General features: G+C 41.4%; 1 protein-coding gene across 1 annotated transcript in view; it reads right to left on the bottom strand.

Annotated features, from left to right (window-relative positions):
• LOC122564423 (collagen alpha-6(VI) chain-like) overlaps positions 1 to 19909 on the bottom strand; it is a 177950-nt gene that overhangs the window by 131793 nt on the left and 26248 nt on the right. The window contains exons 3-5 of the mRNA XM_043719265.1: positions 12363 to 12977; positions 6463 to 7077; positions 2725 to 2760 (exon numbers count right to left, since the gene is read on the bottom strand). Coding sequence (XP_043575200.1) covers positions 2725 to 2760; positions 6463 to 7077; positions 12363 to 12977 — 1266 coding nt within the window. The remainder of the gene's footprint in view (positions 1 to 2724; positions 2761 to 6462; positions 7078 to 12362; positions 12978 to 19909) is intronic.

The raw sequence follows: 19909 nt of genomic DNA, 5'->3' as shown, positions 1-19909 counted from the left end.
AGCAGGGGGGAGGGGCTGAAGCTGGGGGGAGGTGGTGAAACTGGGTTTAGCGGGGAGGGAGTTGAGTTAAGCAAAGCCACAGAAATAAAACAAAGCTGAGGAAATGAAGCAGGGCTTGGGGGATGAAGAAGGGCTGTCAAAATGAAAGGGCATAATGAATGAGCTGAGAGTTGGGGAAGATCTGATCTTGCTGCAGCATTTGTAAAGGGTTAAGGCTCATTATGTGCCTGAGGCTGGTGGGGTTACCCTGGATTTATAGTTCACAGATTGGGATATTCTTCTGAGGAGGGGATGCCAGAAAATAAGGATTTGATTTTAACGTCCAGAGTAAAACATGCTAATGATAATTTGGCGAGGCAAGAACTGGCTCTGATAGTGCATTCATCCACATTGAGGAATGCCATCTGAGCCTGGGCTCAGTTCCACACAATCATATGACTGGCTCGCTTCTATTCGGAAAGGGGAATTTCAAGGAAGATTGCTGTATTGTAAGATTTATGCTCCAAAATCAATGACAGGAAGGTTAAAGGGACAGTGGCACTATGAAGCTGGAAGTGACTAAGGAACAGAAAGCAGGGACCATTGTTTTCACAGATAAGGCAGGAACACACAGTGGTGTTCTACAGAAATTATTATTAAAACTATGACTATGTTTAATATTTTATAAAGATCACTTTACTTTTTGGATTGTAGACTTAAAGGTTGGAAAATATAATGTTTTAAACCAAGGGGTGGTGGAAAAGATGAGGCAGTTTTAAAAATAGAATTATCAGGACTCAATCGTAACGTAATGTGTAAGGTTCACTTATTGAACTAATGGAAAAGGATGGTAGAAATCTTGGCTCTGCAGCTGGAGGTCAGAGGTTGTTTTACCCAGCAGTAGACGTCTGATTGGTTTTTCAACCAGGACCAGTTTTGTGTGCGTTCAAGACTTCTTGACTTGGTCCTGAGTGAGAAGCTACAATATTGTGTTCGGACAACACAGCAGAAACATCCCGTCTGCCTGTTTCTCCCCTCTGTGATTGGAAAAGTAAAAGGAAAGTCTGAGGAGCTAGCTTCTTCCTCCCTCTCTGCAAATTCCCTTCTTGGGGGAAAGAGGGAAAATCAACTTCAGAAAAGGAGGAACTAAACTGACAGGCTGTTTAGAAGCATAATTGCATGCAAAGGCTCAGAAACAGGGATAACTGAAAGACTAACATAACATTTGGCTTGAAATAAATACAGGGGAGCGCATGTACTTCAAGTAGTGAGACACTGGAATCAGTTCATACTGAGTGACAGTGAGACACTAGAATCAGTTCATGCTGAGTGACAGCGAAAGCAGGTTGACCTTGAGCAGAATATAAAGAAGTCAGAGATGGCAGAAAAATATACAGTAAAGGATTTGGCATAGAAAAGAATGGAAATGCGAAAACTAGAAATCAGAATTGTAGAGAAAGAAAGAAAACATGAAAATAAGCTTAAACTGCCACTGTTATAGAGTCATACAGTCATGAAGTATGGAAACAGACCCTTCATTTCAACCAATCTATGCCAACCATAATCCCAAACTACACTAGTCCCACCTGCCTGCTCCTGGCCCATATCCCTCCAAACCTTTCCTATTCATGTATCCATCCAAATGTCTTTTAAATGTTGTAACTGTACCCACATCCCCACTTCCTCAGGAAGTTCATTCTACACACAAACCACCCTCTATGTAAAGAATTTGCCTCTTGGTCTTCTTTAAATCTCTCTCATCTCACCTTGTCCTAAATATTGTACTTAACTACCCTTTCCAAAACATTTTATCAGGTTAATTCAGCATGATTTAGTTATTTGCAATCCAGACTGGCTTTCTTTTCCATTATATGGTCATCCATCACTTTCTTCGTTACAGATTCTAGTACTTTCCTGTAACTGATATAATACTGATTGGACTATTTTCCCCAAAGTTTGAGTGGCATAATGGCTGAGTGGTTAGCACTGCTGCCTGACAGTGCCAGGGGCCCAGATTTGATTCCAGCCCTTGGGCAACTGTTTGTGTGGTGTTTGCACATTCTCCCCATGTCTGCATGAGTTTCCTCTGAGTGCTTCAGTTCTCTCCCACAGACCAAAGATGTGCAGGTTAGATGGATTAACCATGCCAATAGTGTCCAGGGATGTGTGAGATAGGTGGATAAGCCATAGGAAATGCAGGGTTACAGTGGTAGAGTAGGGGAATGGGTCTGGGTGCAATGCTCTTCGGAGGATCAGAGTGGACTCAATGGGTTGAATGGTTTGCTTCTACACTGTAGAGATTCTATGAAGTTCTGCTATTTCTCACTGTTTTACTAATGTAGGTGCAACATTAGCTGTTGGTCACTATTGGAGTCACTCTGGCAATTCTCCCTCGGTCATGGAGCTTTTACATATGAAGTAGTGTCTTTGGTATCTCCTCCCTAGTTTCCATTTCTATTTGCAGATCTCTGATTTTTTTTTCCAGATGTATTTTGCCAATTAGTAATAATTGAACAAACTATTCAATAATCTAATGCCGCCATAACTTTTCCTTCAAAATCCTGGAGGTTTCCTGTTCAACTGCATGTCCCACTTCATTTTGAATGTCATTATTGAACCTCTTCTCACTTTCATGAGGTACATTCCAGATCATAAGAATTTATCACATCAAACAACGTCTCCTCACCTCCACTCTAGATTTTAAAGACATATCAAAAACAAAAACAAGGTTTGGTGACATCTTACCTGCAGGTACCTTCCAGTCTTCTTCTTCAGGAGGGACTAAAGGGACATACAAATGGACAATTGTTTTGACATTTGAACAGTAGTTAAGTAGAAGAGATGCAACAACATTTGAATACCAAAAATGTCATATAAAAATACTTGAGTTCAATTTGAAATATTTTGAAAATACTTAAGATGTGAGGAGAGGGTGAGAAGGGAGGCAAGTGTGGAGCAAAGAGAAAGGCAAAGGAAGAGTCAACAGAGCTGTTCCATCAACATCTACCATGGTTATACTGAATTGTGTAACCCAATATCCATCATATGAGTCATTCCCAAAATACTGTATTCTCAATGGAAGTAGCTGCACCTGTACTATATTAAGTTATTAAAAACAGAAGTTGCTGGAAAAGCTCAGCAGGTCTGGCAGCATCTGCGAAGAGAAATCCGCATCAACGTTTCAGGTCTGGTGACCCTTCCTCATAACTGATACAAAGTTATGCTTCAAATCAGTATAATGATAATTTCTGTTTGAGGTATTCAATCTCTTTCTCGAAGAATAGAATTACAGTCGAGGTCCAAATCTTGGGAATAGTGAATATTGTACTGTCAATGATCTGAACCTTAAAACTGATGAGGGCAAAAGGTTCAGTTTCATGAGCAAAGCCTCAGCTTTAGGGCAGCACAGTGGCTCAGTGGTTAGCACTGTTACCTCACAGCACCAAGCACCTGAGTTCAATCCCACCTTTGGGTGACTGTGTGGAGTTTGCACATTCTCCCAGTGTCTGCGTGGGCTTCACTGGGTGCTCCAGTTTCCTCCCACAGTCCAAAGATATGCAAGTTAGATGGATTGGCCATGCTAAATTGCCCATCGTGTCCAAGGATATGCAGGCTAGGTGGATTAGCCATGGGCAATACAGGGTTGCAGGGATTTGGTAGTGGGTCGAATCTGGATGGGGTGCCCCTCAGCTGTCTCAATTTCACTTCTCCATACACACAGTCTAAATTAGCCCCCTCACAACTTGTAGCACTTAGTTCTCTGAAAGTAAATTTCCCATATGCTTGTTGATGAAGATGACACTATTGTATCAAGACCTGAATGAGAGTAAATTCCAGATAAACCCAACTTGAACATCAGGCCACACTTTTCATCATTGATGCACATCCCATCTTCTCCAGAGAAGATGGCTTCCATCCACAAGGCCTGCTTCCAACCCCTTCCCATCATTCACAAACAAGTTCAATCGAGGCATTCAAAAGGGCATTAGATGGTTATTTAAATAGAAAGAATTGTTCTGCTATAACATGCATTTCATTAACATGAGTTCGCTGTAATGCAATTGACGAATTGGGGACACTGTTCCTAAAACATAAATTTTTAAAACATGTGTTGGCAATTACATTGTCAACACTTTAAGCGTTGTTACTAAAGCCTGATTTTTCTGTAATATGGGTTTGCACAAGAATGCAACCATCGCGTGAAAGAAGAAAGAGGCAGGAAAATGCTCCTAAGTCACAACCCTCATTCAGAAACCCAGTAGAGACACAATAGATCAAACAGTGTCCTTTTGCATCAGAACTATTCGGTGATTCTGTGAACAGGTAGCCCTGTTGCATCACCATATTCTTGTTCCTCTGAGCTGATTTCTTCCTCACTCAACATTTATTTTTCACGATCTATATCTGTAATATGTCAACAGTTTCCAGTTTCCTGGCTGTAACCATCTCCTTTTCTCCATAGTTGTCTAGTTGGTACGCAACTCCAAACTGAACCACAGCAACGTAAGGAATATTATCCACTGAGTGACTGTGGGACCTTTTGTTATTTAAGACCATAAGACCATAAGAAATAGGAGTGGAAGTAAGGCCATTCGGCTCATCGAGTCCACTCCACCATTCAATCATGGCTGATGGGCATTTCAAAGCCGTTTAGCTGCACTCTCCCCGTATCCCTTAATTACTTGTGAGATTAAAAATTTATCGATCTCTGCCTTGAAGACATTTAACTCCCGGCCTCCACTGCACTCCGTGGCAGTGAATTCCACAGGCCCACCACTCTCAGGCTGAAGAAATGTCTCCTTATTTCCGTTCTAAATTGATCCCCTCTAATTCTAAGGCTGTGCCTACGATTCCTAGTATCCCCACCTGACGGAAACAACTTCCCAGCATCCACCCTTTCTAAGCCAAGCATTATCTTGTAAGTTTCTATTATATCTCCCCTCAACCTTCTGAACTCTAACGAATACAATCCCAGGATCCTCAGCCATTCATTGTATGTTAGGCCTAGCATTCCACTGAAGATCTTATAATCTGTGCCCTTTGCAGCAGTAATAGGCTTATTCCTGGTACTTGCAGTTTATGAGCTCAAGTTCTCCTCTTGGTCCATTTGCAGAAACAATTATTTAGTGTTTTGGGGGCAATTGTTCATTCAGGATTGCGTTGTACTTCAATTTTTGATTTATCTGGTGTGGGATAGGCCTTGCTTTAATCTGTATTATCTCTGTAAAGTTTATTTCATAAAATTAACTGATGCTTTTACACCGTTCAGGATCCCAATAATTTCAAAGTAAAAGGTAAAGGTAAAATTGCCATAATCCCATCAGGCCACTGGGCTGCTCTACCATGAGAGAGATACAACTGGTGGTAGTTTAACCTGAGGGTCACCATGCCTCAGGTGAATCTCAAAGTAACTTAAAGTCAAAAAGGATATTTCATCAACTTTAGTTAGGAATCGCACAAAATGGGAAATGATAGAGAGTTGAACTGTTGCTTGGATAAAACCAAAGCAGTTCAGTTTATGTAGGTACATCACCCAGGCCAGATTGTCTTAAAGCCCTCAAAATGAAAGACTCTCAAGCAAACCAAGCCATCAGGCATTTTGAAATAAATTGTGTATTTACATTGTATATATTGTTTCTGTTTTTATACGAATATTGGGGAAATTTGAGGAGAAAGAATATTTCAGTCCCTCAACCAAAGAGTGCAGGTTGAATTTCACACTCCTCTGATGGCTGTTTTGTGAGCTGGGAGGTTTGTAAAATATTGTACATGACGTGCCAGGACCTATGAATCCTCACCAACCTGCCTTCAATTTTGTGAAGGGGTGTGGAGACAGTGGAGTGACCCCACAATGGTCACTTAAGTGCCTTATTCCACTCATGTTGTTCTTTTACTCAAGCTGTATGCCCAGTAAGATGCCACCCGCTTTAACAGGGCCACTTGGCATCAGAGAAAAGGTCCTTCCTTGTTTAACATACCCGGCTTCTTAAACACTACTCCCCAAGTCTCTCACTTGGACATACTGGCCTTGATGCAGCTTGATGAAGCTTGGAGTCTCCATAACTTCCTCCTGATCAGGGATTACCAGCAGTCCCAGTACTGGCTTGAACCTGGTGTTGCTGGGACTGCAAAGGAGCTGGCCCTCCAATGAAATAACTCTGTTGTGAGGCATCATACTGAGATAAGGTGAAAGCCTTGCCTTGCCCCACTATTAAATTGCTGCAGGGCAGCCTGCAGTGTCACTGATCAGCACACTCCTGATCTCAGGTGTAGGGACCAGGGTATCTCGTAAAATCCAGCTCTACATTTCATTTCCAACTGGCATGGAAAGGCAGCACGCTATGAACAGGGTTATGCTGAGTGGCCAAAGACAGGAGGCAGCAATGGGGCAGCTATGTAGCAATGAGAACTCCCATAACATGGTGAATTATATTTGATAACTTTAGATGTAAAGAAATTTAAAGTAGAAAGAGCTTAACTTACTTCCTGGGTCACTTGGCATATCTGGGACATCCGTGGGAGGCTGTTGTACAGGATTGAGTATATCAGTCACTTCCTTCGTTATATCTTTTGCCAGGTCAATGGGATTGATTTGAGAGGTGATACGGTGAATGTTACTTGGCGAAAATGCTATGGTGTTCAGCTCGTTCTGATCAGAATTCCTTACACCAATGGGGAGAATTTTGATGCCATCACTTTTCAAAGCTGCAGCTGCCCTTGTGACATCATCCTGCGATCTCCTTGAAGTAATTACTATTGCAATTTGTGGAACTCCTTCCTGCTTTCGACTTCCTGCTGCTGCTGTGAAGAAGTTTGTGTGTAGGTACTCCATTGCACCTCCTGTGTTCAATGCTGATCCACCTTTAAATCGGAAATTCTTTCTTAGGTAAGAAATCAACCCGACTTTATCTTGAAATGTATTGGGTAAAAACTCAGTTTCTGCTTGATCACTGTACTGAGCCAGTCCAATCTGGTATCTGTCAACACCAATGTCCATTTTGTTCAGCATTTTGATAAGAAATAATCGCAACTGAGCAAATTCTACTTGTGTCATATAATCAGATCCATCGATGAGAAAGACAATATCCGCATACTGTTCTGTAGGAGCAAAGACAAAATCTGAATCAACAAACAAAGTCTGTATAGCTGAATAGAATCCCGAGTTTGACAAATATTTTGGTTATTGATGTGATTTATTCATTCATCAACACTCATTACCCAGATCAGATAGCAAATGAACATTGACAATTGCAATGTTAACAATTGGTTGGCAAAGGTTTTAGAGTGAGCCAAATATGTGGAAGATGTAACAGTATTCATTGTACAAGGTTCCTAACTCTGGAATTAAATATTTAACTGGCAATAGTTGTTTGGCAATCTTGTCGTAAGTGTATCAACATGGATCACTTGTTAGCACTTATTAGAAGATAGTTGCCTTGAGGTATTACTATGCCTTGAGATGGTTCTTAGCTTCTGCAGAATTCTACAGTGACTCTGCTATAGTTCACTGAATTCTCCGGCGATTATGTATTTATGCTACTCACTTTAGCTGTTCCCAATGTGGAGTAAGGCTCTCTGTCAAATGTATTTATGTACATTACAATATTAAATACAGCTTTCTGGTACAGTTTAAAAGCTGAGTTCAATGGGCTTTTGATGTTCTCCTATGCTTCGTTATGCTTCATTGACTTTGCTGCCTGATCTGGTTCTAGTGTCAGGGATATCTGACTGCTACATCGTTGTTACCGGGATATTCATTTGCCATCATCCTGGACATAGCTGTAGGTGCAAATCCCACTCCTAAGACTTGAGCTTATAAGTCTTTGCTGACACTCCAGCGCAGTATTGAGAATGTAGCAATGTTGAGGGTGTTATCTTTTGGATGGAATATTAAAACAAGGCTATACCTTCATCCCCATTACATTTACTTGGAAGAAGAGTGGTCTTGATCATAATTATCCTCAAACAACACTCCTTCCACCCAATGCCACAAACAAAACAGAATACATGGCTGTTGTCATGTGACTATCTGAACAATGACTATACCTGAATAATAATTTATTACCAGGAAACACTTTGGGACATCCCAGGGCTGTCACTTCAATTCTAGTCGTTCTGTCTGAAAATAGTACCCTTCTATATTGTCCCTGTTTCCCAATTTACTAATAGGGTAAGTGAGAAAGAAGTAACAACAGCGAGAGATTAAAAAGCTAGAATAAATAAAGGAGATTAAAAGAAATGTGTTTAGGCAGAGAGAGAGAGAGGTAAGGAGAGGGAAAGATCCAAAAAGTGATTAATAAAGATACAGATCAAGTCAGTGAGAGATAGGGAAAGAGATAGAATGTTGGACAGAAAGAAAAAGTGGGAGGAATTGAATTGTTAGTTTGCCTCCTAACCAAGGTTATCTTGTCCATACAATCTATCTCCAGATTCGCTGACCCCAGGACTACCAATCACTGAGCTTCCCTTAATGATCTCCGTGTTTTCCATTATTTTTAACTACCTCTCTCTTTTGTTGTTATCTTGTTCTCCATTAAATCTGCCATCATCTACAGGCCTTTCCTCAAAAACTTGCTACCCTTGACCTGCTCGTCCCAGCAAACGACAAACTCATCTCCAACCTTCCTTTCTTGCCAAAGTCCTTGCAAGTGTTGTCATCTCTTAAATCAGTGTCCATCTTTTCAGCAACTCCATGTTTGAACCCTCCAATTATATTCCCTCCATCCTACACCAATGGCTCTTACTGAAATTATATTCAGCAAGTTAGGTGAATTACGTGGGGAAGTTATGTGTCAGAATCATCTATCCACAATCTTTGGCAGGGCTGGCCACACCATTTTCCTTTAACTCCACTCCATCATTGTCTTGTTGGGTGTTAGCTGCTTGCATATAGTTACATTCTTATCCATCTAGTTGAGAATCACATGTAATAATTTCTCACCTACTCCTGCACTGTTAGCTCTGGTGATTCCCTAAAGATCCATCCTTGGCATTCTCTTCTTTCTCATACACATGCCACCCATGAGCAACATTATTTAAAAGCACTGGACTGATTCAGAAGTTTCTATATTCATGCAGTATTCAACAATAGACGTTTCAGTTATGAATTTTAGGCTCCACATTGTGGATTCATGTACAAACCCAGAGTTTTGAGCACATCACCCAGGCTGACCATTCCAAAGCAGTACTGAGGGAGTGCTGCATTGTCATTGGTGCCATCTTTTAGATGAGAAACTAAATGGAAGCCACAACCACCTAAGGTGGGCATGAAAGAATTAGAGGCACCATTTGGAAAAGAAGGAAGAATTTCGACTTCTTGAGCATCTTTCATGACCTCTTGATCTCCCAAAGCTCCAAAGCTCTTTAAAACCAAAGAAAAATCCATAATGTACTAATGTAATGAAGGCAATTTGCACATAGCAATATCACACAAACAGTGATGTACAATTGACCTGGTAATCTCCAAGACACCAGGGAGGAACGCACAGTGGTGTTCTCTGGTTTTCCCCTACAGATCAAAGATATGCAAATTAGGTGGATTGGCCATGCTAAATTGCCCATAGTGCCCAAAGATGTATAGCCTAGCTTTGTTAGCCATGGGAAATACAGGGTTACAGGAATTTGGTGGGGGTGTAGTGGGGGGGGGGGGTGTGTCTGGATGGGATATCCCTCAGCTGTCTCGATTTCTCTTTGCCATACACACAGTCTAAACTAGCCACCTCACAACTTGTAGCACTTGGCTCTTCATCGTCTGAAACTGAATTTCCCTTATGCTTGTTGACGAAGGTGACACTATTGTTTGAAGACCTGAACGAGAGTAAATTCCAGATAAACCCAACTTGAACATCAGGCCACACTTTTCATCATTGATGCACATCCCATCTTCTCCAGAGATCTTCCCTGTACTGCTTCCATCCACAAAGCCTGCTTCCAACTCCTTCCCATCATTCACAAACAAGTTCAATTGAGGCATTCAAAAGGGCATTAGATGGTTATTTAAATAGAAAGAATACAGGTTGTTCTGCTGTTTCATTAACATGAATTGGATGTAACGTGCTTGACAAATTGGGAACACTGTTTCTGAAGCACAATTTTTTAAAACATGTGTTGGCGATTACATTATCAACACTATAAGTGTTGCTTCTAAAGCATGACTTTTCTGTAATATGGGGTTGCACAAGGATGCAAATATCGCATTAAAGAAGAACGACCTGTATTTAGTGAAAAATCACACAACACCAGGTTATAGTCCAACAGGTTTAATTGGAAGCACACTGGCTTTCAGAGCAACGCTCCTTCACCTGATGAAGGAGTGGCGCTCCGAAAGCTAGTGTGCTTCCAATTAAACTTGTTGGATTATAACCTGGTGTTGCGTGATTTTTAACTTTGTACACTCCAGTCCAACACCGGCATCTCCAAATTAAGACCTGTATTTAGGGTAGTAAGAAAGAGGCAGGAAAATGCTCCTAAGCAGCAACGCTCATTCAGAAACCCAGTACAGACACAATGGATTAAACAGTGTCCTTCTGCATCAGAACTATTCGGTGATTCTGTGAACATATAGCCCCGTTGCATCACCATATTCTTGTTCCTCTGAGCTGATCTCTTCCTCACTCAACATTTATTTTTCCCCATCTACATCTGTAATATGTCAACAGTTTCCAGTTTCCTGGCTGTAACCATCTCCTTTCCTCCATAGTTGTCTAGTTGGTACACAACTCCAAACTGAACCACAGCAACGTAAGGAATATTATTCACTGAGTGACTGTGGGACCTTTTGTTATTTACCACTGAAGATTCTACAATCTGTGCCCCTTGCAGCAGTAATAGATTAATTCCTGGTACTTGTAGTTTAGGAGCTCAAGTTCTCCTCTTGGTCCATTTGCAGAAACAGTTATTTTGTGTTTTGGGGCAATTGTTCATTCAGAATTGCGTTGTACTTCAATTTTTGATTTATTTGGTGTGGGATAGGCTTTGCTTTAATCCATAAAGTTTATTTCATAAAATGAACCAATGCTCTTACACCGTTCAGGGTCTCAATAATTTCAAAGTGAAAGGTAAAGTTAAAGTTGCTATTAACGAGTGGTGAGAAGATTTGTAGCTCAGGTTGAGGTTCTGGAAGGTTCATTTTCAGCTTCCAGTACAGCGAGCAAACATACATCCAGTAAAGTTGCCATAATCTCATCAGGCCACTGGGCTGCTCAACTATTACAGAGAGACAACTCGTGGTAGTTTAACCTGAGGGTCACCATGCCCTCAGGTGAATCTCAAAGTAACTTAAAGTCAAAAAGGATATTTCATCAACTTTAATTAGGAATCACACAAAATGGAAAATGGTAGAGAATTGAACTGTTGCTTGGATAAAACCAAAGCCGTTCAATTTGTGTTGGTACATCACCCAGGCCACATTATCTTAGAGCCCCCAAAATGAAAGATTCTCAACCAACCAAGCCATCAGTCTCAGGTATGTTGAAATAAATTGTGTATTTACATTGTATATTTTGTTTCTTTTTTAAATAAGAATATTGGGGAAATTTGAGGAGAAAGAATATTTCAGTGAGAGTCAAATGTTCCTCAACCAAAGAGTACAGGTTGGATTTCACACTCCTCTGGTGGCTGTTTTGTGAGCTGGGAAGTTTGTAAAATATAGTATATGACGTGCCAGGACCTATGAATCCTCACCAACCTGCCTTCAATTTTGTGAAGGGGTGTGGAGACAGTGGAGTGACCCCACAATGGTCACTTAAGTGCCTTATTCCACTCATGTTGTTCTTTTACTCAAGCTGTATGCCCAGTAAGATGCCACCTGCTTTAACAGGGCCACTTGGCATCAGAGAAAAGGTCCTTCCTTGTTTAACATACCCGGCTTCTTAAACACTACTCCCCAAGTCTCTCACTTGGACATACTGGCCTTGATGCAGCTTGATGAAGCTTGGAGTCTCCATAACTTCCTCCTGATCAGGGATTACTGGCAGTCCCAGTACTGGCTTGAACCTGGTGTTGCTGGGACTGCAAAGGAGCTGGCCCTCCAATGAAATAACTCTGTTGTGAGGCATCATACTGAGATAAGGTGAAAGCCTTGCCTTGCAATAATCACCTCTGCTCCCACTGTTAAATTGCTGCAGGGCAGCCTGCAGTGTCACTGATCAGCACACTCCTGATCTCAGGTGTAGGGACCAGGGTATCTCGTAAAATCCAGCTCTACATTTCATTTCCAACTGGCATGGAAAGGCAGCACGCTATGAACAGGGATATGCTGAGTGACCAAAGACAGGAGGCAGCAATGGGACAGCTATGTAGCAATGAGACCTCCCATAACACGGTGAATTATATTTGATAACTTTAGATGTAAAGAAATTTAAAGTAGAAAGAGCTTAACTTACTTCCTGGGTCACTTGGCATATCTGGGACATCCGTGGGAGGCTGTTGTACAGGATTGAGTATATCAGTCACTTCCTTCGTTATATCTTTTGCCAGGTCAATGGGATTGATTTGAGAGGTGATACGGTGAATGTTACTTGGCGAAAATGCTATGGTGTTCAGCTCGTTCTGATCAGAATTCCTTACACCAATGGGGAGAATTTTGATGCCATCACTTTTCAAAGCTGCAGCTGCCCTTGTGACATCATCCTGCGATCTCCTTGAAGTAATTACTATTGCAATTTGTGGAACTCCTTCCTGCTTTCGACTTCCTGCTGCTGCTGTGAAGAAGTTTGTGTGTAGGTACTCCATTGCACCCCCTGTGTTCAATGCTGATCCACCTTTAAATCGGAAATTCTTTCTTAGGTAAGAAATCAACCCAACCTTATCTTGAAATGTATTGAGTAAGAACTCAGTTTTCACTTGTTCACTGTACTGAGCCAGTCCAATCTGGTATCTGTCAACACCAATGTCCAGTTTGTTCAGCATTTTGATAAGAAATAATCGTAACTGAGCAAATTCTACTTGTGTCATATAACCTGATCCATCGATGAGAAAGACAATATCCGCATACTGTTCTGTAGGAGCAAAGACAAAATCTGAATCAACAAACAAAGTCTGTATATCTGAATATCATTCTGAGTTTGACAAATATTTTGGTTATTAATGTGATTTATTCATTCATCAACACTCATTACCCAGATCTGATAGCAAATGAACATTGACAATTGCAATGTTAACAATTGGTTGGCAATATTATGAAACTACACGGAAGCCACAACCGCCTAAGGTGGACATGAAAGAATTTGATTAGATTCCTGACAGTGTGGAAACAGGCCCTTCGGCACAACAAGTCCACACTGACCCCCCGAAGAGTAATCCACCCAGACCCATTTTCCTCTGACTAATGCACCTAACGGTATGGGTAGTTTAGTGTGGCCAATTCATCTGACCTGCAAATCTTTGGATTGTGGGAGGAAACCAGAGCATCCAGAGTAAACCCATGCAGACACAGGGAGAATGTGTAAACTCCACACAGACAGCTGCCCTAGGCTGGAATTGGACCTGGGTCCCTGCTGCTGTGAGGCAACAGTGCTAACCACTGAGCCACCGTGCTGACAATTAGAGGCACCATTTGGAAAATAAGGAAAGAACTTTGATTTCTTGAGCATCTTTCATGACCTCTTGATCTCCCAAAGCTCCAAAGCTCTTTAAAACAAAAAAAAGTAATGTTCTATTGTAATGAAGGCAATTTGGACATAGCAATATCACACAAACAGTGATATACAATTGACCTGGTAATCTCCAAGACACCAGCAGAACACTCTTACCTCCTTTTTGAATTATGCTGTTGAATATTTTACATGCACCTGAAAGGGCAGACCCCGCCTTAATTAAACATTTCTTCTAAAGGACAGCCTCATCTTAATGCGATACTCTCTTGGATACTCAAGTATCAATCTGGATACGCCTTTAGAATAAGCAATCAGCTTCTCTATTTACAGCTTGCCTTCTGAATTGTTTGCTGTACTTGTACACTGTTGTTAGTGACTTATGAACAAGTATATTGAGGTCCTTTGAGATACTATCACTTTACAATTTCTCACCACTCAAAAAATGATCTGCACCACTGTTCCTCTTGCCAAAGTGGATAATCTCACACTTCTCTACACGATGTTTCATCTGCTATTCTTTTGCTCACTCACGTAGCCTGACTAAATCTTCAAACTCTTTTTACATCTTCTGCATAACTCACAGACACACGAAGATTTATATCATCGACATACTTTGAAATGATACAATTGGTCCCCACTTCCAAACAAAGAACAAAGAACAGGCCCTTTGACCCAGCAATACTGCACCGATACTGCACATGATTCCTTTCTAAACTCAAAACTGTCTGTACGGTCTGTATCCATCTACTCCCTGCCTATACATATATCTGCCAAGTTGCCTCTGAAACATTGCTATTTGCTTGCTTCTACCATCTCCTCTGGAAGCATGTTCCGGGCACTTACCAATGTCTGTGTAAAACACTTGCCTCTCACATCTCCTTTAACCTTACCCCTGTTAACTTAAACAACCCTGGGAAAAATACTCCAACTATCATTCTATCCACGCCACACATAATTTTATAAACTTCCATCAGATCACCCCTCAGCCTCTGACATTCAAGTGACACTAAATCACGTTTTACCAATCTCTCCGTATGGTTAAAACCCTTCAAATCAGATAACATCCTGGTAAACCCTTTCTGTATCCTCTCCAGAGCCTCCACATCCTTCTGGTGGTGTGATGTCCAGCAGTGTATGCAATATTCCAAATATGACTGAACTAAAAATGTATACAGCTGCAAAATGACTGACCAATTTTAATTTTCTATGCTCTGACCGATGAAGGCAAGCATGCCATACACCTTCTTGACCACTTTATCCATGTGAGTTGCTACTTTCAGGGAACCGGACCTGTATGCCGACATCCCTCTGTATATTAATGCTTCTAAGTATTCTGCCATTTACTATATACTTCCCTTTTTCATTACACCTTCCAAAATACATCACTTTGCATATGTCTGGATTAAATTCCAAATACTATTTCTTCACCCAAATCTCCAGTCTATCTATATCCTACTGTATACTCTGGGAATCTTCCTATCTGCAGCTCCCTCAAGCTTTGTGACATCTGAAACTTATTAAGCAGATCATCTACATTCTCCTCCAAGTGTTACAAATAACAGGGGTCCCAGTGCTGATCCATGCAGAAAATTGCTAGTCACAGAGCTCCAGTCAGAGCTTCCATCTTTACCCACTGTCTTCTATGACCAAACCAGTGCTGTATCCATTTACTAGCTCACTGCAGATCCCATGTGAAAAATCACACAACACCAGGTTATAGTCTGACATGTTTATTTGGAAACACTAGCTTTCGGAGCGCTGCTCCTTCATCAGGTGGTTGTCACTATAACCTGGTGTTGTGTGATTTTTAACTTTGTACACCCCAGTCCAATACCGGTGTCTCCAAACCATGATCCCATGTGGCTTCACCTTCTTTATCAGCCTCCTGTGAGCGATCTTGCTAAAGATTAAATAGACAACATCCACTGCCCTGCCCTTATCAATCATCTTTGTCACTTCCTCAGAAAGACCAATCATGTTTGTGATATATGGCTGGACAAAATCATGCTGCCTATCGTTAATGAGTCCATATTTTTCCAAATGTGAGTAAATCCTTTCCCTAAGAATCTTTCCAATAATTTCCTTCTACTGATGTAAGGTTTACTGGCCTGTAATTTCCTGGATTATTTGTGATGCCATTCTGAAATAAAGGAACAACATTGTCTATTTTTCAATCCTCTGGGACATCCCCTGTGCTTCAAGCGGATACAAAGATTTCTTACATAACCCCAGCAATTCCCCACCTCAATCTTCTGGGATAGATCTCATCAGGGCCTGGAGGCTTGTCTCCTTTAATGCTTTTCAACACATCTAAATTTTTTTTATATCAACATGTCCTGCAATGTCAATATACGCATTTAGAGACTTACCATCCACCGTGACCTTCTCCTGTGTGAATACTGATGCAAAGTATTCTTTAAGGACCTCACGCACTTCCTTTGGCTGCAAGCATGATTTCCTCCTTTGTCCTTGAGTGGACCTACCCTTTCCCTAGTTGCCCTCTTCCTCCTGATATATGTATAAAGTGCCTTTGGATTTTCCTTAATCCTATTTTCCAAGATGATTTCATGGCCCCTTTTAACCCTCCTAACTCCTTTCCTACTTTCTTTACATTCTTTGAGAGCTCTGCCTTCAGTTTCAATCTTACAAATGCCTCTTTTTTCATTTCCACTAAGTTTATTATTTTTTAAAACATGAAAGGTTGCTGGATCTTGCCATTGCTACCCTTCATTTTTTTTAGGAACATGCTGGTCCTGAACTCTAATCATTTGGCCTTTTAAAGATTCCCACAGGACAGACATGGATTTACCCTCAAACAACCGTCTCCAACCTACATGCTCTAGTTTTTGCCAAATATTGTCATAGTTGGTTTTCCCCCAACTTAGTACTTTCACCTTCTCCTTATCTCTTAATTCATATCCTCAACCATAAATAACTTTAAACTTACAGAATACTGATTACTGTTCCCAAAATGCTCCCCTCTTGAAACTTCGATCAACTGGCCAGGGTCATTTCCTAAAACCAAGTCTAGCATGGCCTGTACCAAACACACCTATCAAGGACCCCCCACCCCCACTAAACCTCCATCTAATTCCCTTATGTTAAGAGAATGCCAGTTAATCTGGGAAATTAAAATCTCGTACTATAACAACCTTGGTGTTGTGATTTTTTGCATAATCTGTCTGTGAATCTGTTCCTTTGTCTACCACTGGCTGTTGAGAAGCCTGGAGTATAATCTCATCAAAGTGATTGCATCCTGCCTATTTCTGAGTCTGACCCATGCAGCCTCACTAGATGAGCCCTCCAAGGTATACTCCCTCAGTACAGCTATAACATTCTCCTTAATCAGTCTCGTAGTGACCTCACGTTGTTTACATCGCCTCACCTGAAACATTAAACTGCATGGGTAGGACTCAAGAATTGGAAAGGTGCAATCACTTTGATTGATTTTACTCCAGGCCTCTCAACAGCCATGGGTGACAAAGGAACAGATATGCCCCTCTCTCAGCCAGGTCTCTATAATAACTACAAAACCTTGGTCATATGTATTAATCCAAGCTCTTAGTTCATCTGCCTTACGTCTCATACTCCTCATGTTAAAATAAATACACTTCAGACCGCGAGTCCCACCATATTCAATAAGCTCTCCCTGTTGGTTCTTCCTCTTGGCCTCAGTGGCCTTAGCCTCTAACTCCTCAGTCATTTCACTTGCTGCACTGATTCCTGCCCCCTGCCAAACTGGATTATACCCTCACAAGTGACACTGGTAAACCTGTCTGCTAGGATATTAGTACTGCAGCTATCTTCCTTGTACAGATCCCACCTGCCAATCCCAATGATCCACATACCCAAAGCCCTTCCTCTCACAGCAATGCCTTAGCCACACATTTACTGTACTATCTTCCTAGCCTCATTGGCACATGGTACATGATTCACACACTAATCACTTGCTTTTTTTCTGTGCCTATATGGCCTGTGTGTAAATGATCGAGCGTGTCTTAATGTAGACCTTGCAGAATTATGACCAGTTCGCTGCTGAAGATGATATTCTTGGAGGGTTGCAGCTAATTTCTGATGACTAAAGTGAACAGGCTCTCTCAGAGATCACTTCAATGTGTTCAAACAACCCATTAATAATGATCTCTTTGAGGCATTGCAGCTGGATGTCATCAGACATAGCTCGCTGAACGTGCTATGCTTAGCCATGGATCATAAAAGTTTGTAGGTTTGTGCATATAATTGGCTTGATAGTAGGTCAATCTTTTTCAAGAATGTAAAATGCTTGAGCTATCCATCCTGAGGATCTGTGTTGGCATTTAAAGTGGTTAATGGCAATGCATGTGATGTCAGACCCTTTGTAAACATTAAGCTTACCTTCTGTGGACTACGCCATGTTATGCCAGTTCCCTGAATACATCTCAGGCAAGGTGCATGAAGGAATGATATTTCTATTTGCCCCAGTATAGGTATATAGTGGGTGTTGGTCATTCCTTTTGAAATATTTCATTTGGACAGAGGTAAAAGCATAAGCTTTTCTAATGGTGCTCGTGAGGTGTGTATGTATTGTTTGACTGGAACTTGCAAGCTGCAATGTCGCAATTATCTCTTGGACTTTGTTGATATCTTTACATTCCATGGAAGAATCTTTGGAAGCTTTTCTGGCATTGTTCATTGTGTGTTTCTTCTTCACATACCGCAGCAGAGAATTAGGCTGTGCATTGCATAGAATCCTTACAGTGTCGAAACAGGCCCTTTGGCCCAACAAGTCCACACCACCCCTCGGAAGAGTAACTCACCCTGACCCATTCCCCTATCCTTTTATCCTCCATCTACCCCTGACTAATGCATCTAACCTACACATCCCTGAACAAAATGGGCAATTTAGCATAGCCAATTCACCTCACCTGCACATCTTTGGATTGTGGGAGGATACTGGCGCACCCGGTGGAAACCCACGCAGACAAGGGGAGAATGTGCAAACTCTACGCAGACAGTTGCCCGAGGCTGGAATCGAACCCATGTCTCTGGTGCTGTGAGGCAGCAATGTTAACCATTGAGACACTGTGCCCCCCTTTGGCTTTCTCTGGGTCATTCAACTATTTCTGACAAATTTTAGCCCAATCATAGCTTGCTGATTTCACAAAATACTGGACATCGTCTTGGTTGGAGAGATAACCAGAAATTAAACAAGGTTTGAACATTCCAGTGGACCTGTTGACAGCTGTAATCATACAGTTGTTTCAATCATGCATCCTCCTTCTAGTAGATAATCAACGATATATTCTCTGAATTTGTCTAGAAGGGCTTTTCTGAAGAAAATTGGCTAACTCCATTTTCAGCTAAGTTAGCTTTGGTGAAATTCTGTACCTTTGGTCTCTACACCTGTCTACAAATTGGCTGTGTGGCTCAAACCTTTGCATTGTGAAATTCACTCAAACTTTAAATTGATCTCTTAAAATCTGAAAAAAAAAAACTTGTTAAGGACTTTAGTAATCACTGTCAGAAATACCAGAGAATTTTAGACTCCTTAACAGGGTTTGGATCTTTCATTAAGAACAGGCAAGATGGTAAAAAAGGGGGAGGTGTGGCCTTGTTAGTCAAAAATAGTATAACGGTGGCTGAAAGAACTTTTGACCAGTACTCGTCTACTGAGGTAGTGTGGGCTGAGGTTAGAAACAGGAGAGGAGAGGTCACACTGCTTGGAGTTCTTATAGGCCTCTGCAGAGTTCCAGGGAGGTGAAAGAGAGGATTGGCAAAATTATTCTGGGTAGGAGTGAAAGAAACAGAGTGGTCATTATGGAGGACTTTAACTTCCCCAGAATTGACTGGAAATGCTATAACTCTAGAACGTCGGATGGATCAGTTTTTGTCCAACGTGAACAGGAGGGTTTCCTGACACAGTATGTCGAAGGGCCGACAAGAGGAGAGGCCACACTGGATCTGGTGCTTGGTAATGAACCAGGCCAGGTGTTTGATTTAGTTGTAAGTGAGCACTTTGGAGAGAGTGACTATAATTCAATTACATTTAGTTTAGCGATGGAAAGGATAGGTATATGCCACAGATCAAGAGTTATCGATGGGGCAAGGGCAATTATAATGCGATTAGGCAAGAATTAGGAAGCATAGAGTGGGGTAGCAAAATGCAGGATATGTAGACAATGGAAACGTAGAGCTGGTTTAAGGAACAGATATTGTGTGTCCTTGATAGGTATGTCCCTGTCAGGCAGGGAGGAAGTGATAAGGTAAGGGAACCATGGTTTACTACAGAAATTGCATCTCTTGTTAAACAGAAGAAGGAGGCTTATGTGTTGATGAGGCAAGATGGTTCAGATGAG

The sequence above is a fragment of the Chiloscyllium plagiosum genome, chromosome 29 (genome assembly GCF_004010195.1).
Source record: "Chiloscyllium plagiosum isolate BGI_BamShark_2017 chromosome 29, ASM401019v2, whole genome shotgun sequence".
NCBI classification, from domain to species: domain Eukaryota; kingdom Metazoa; phylum Chordata; class Chondrichthyes; order Orectolobiformes; family Hemiscylliidae; genus Chiloscyllium; species Chiloscyllium plagiosum.
Note: the sequence above shows the minus strand (reverse complement) of the source record. Positions and strands in the feature narration are given on the sequence as shown.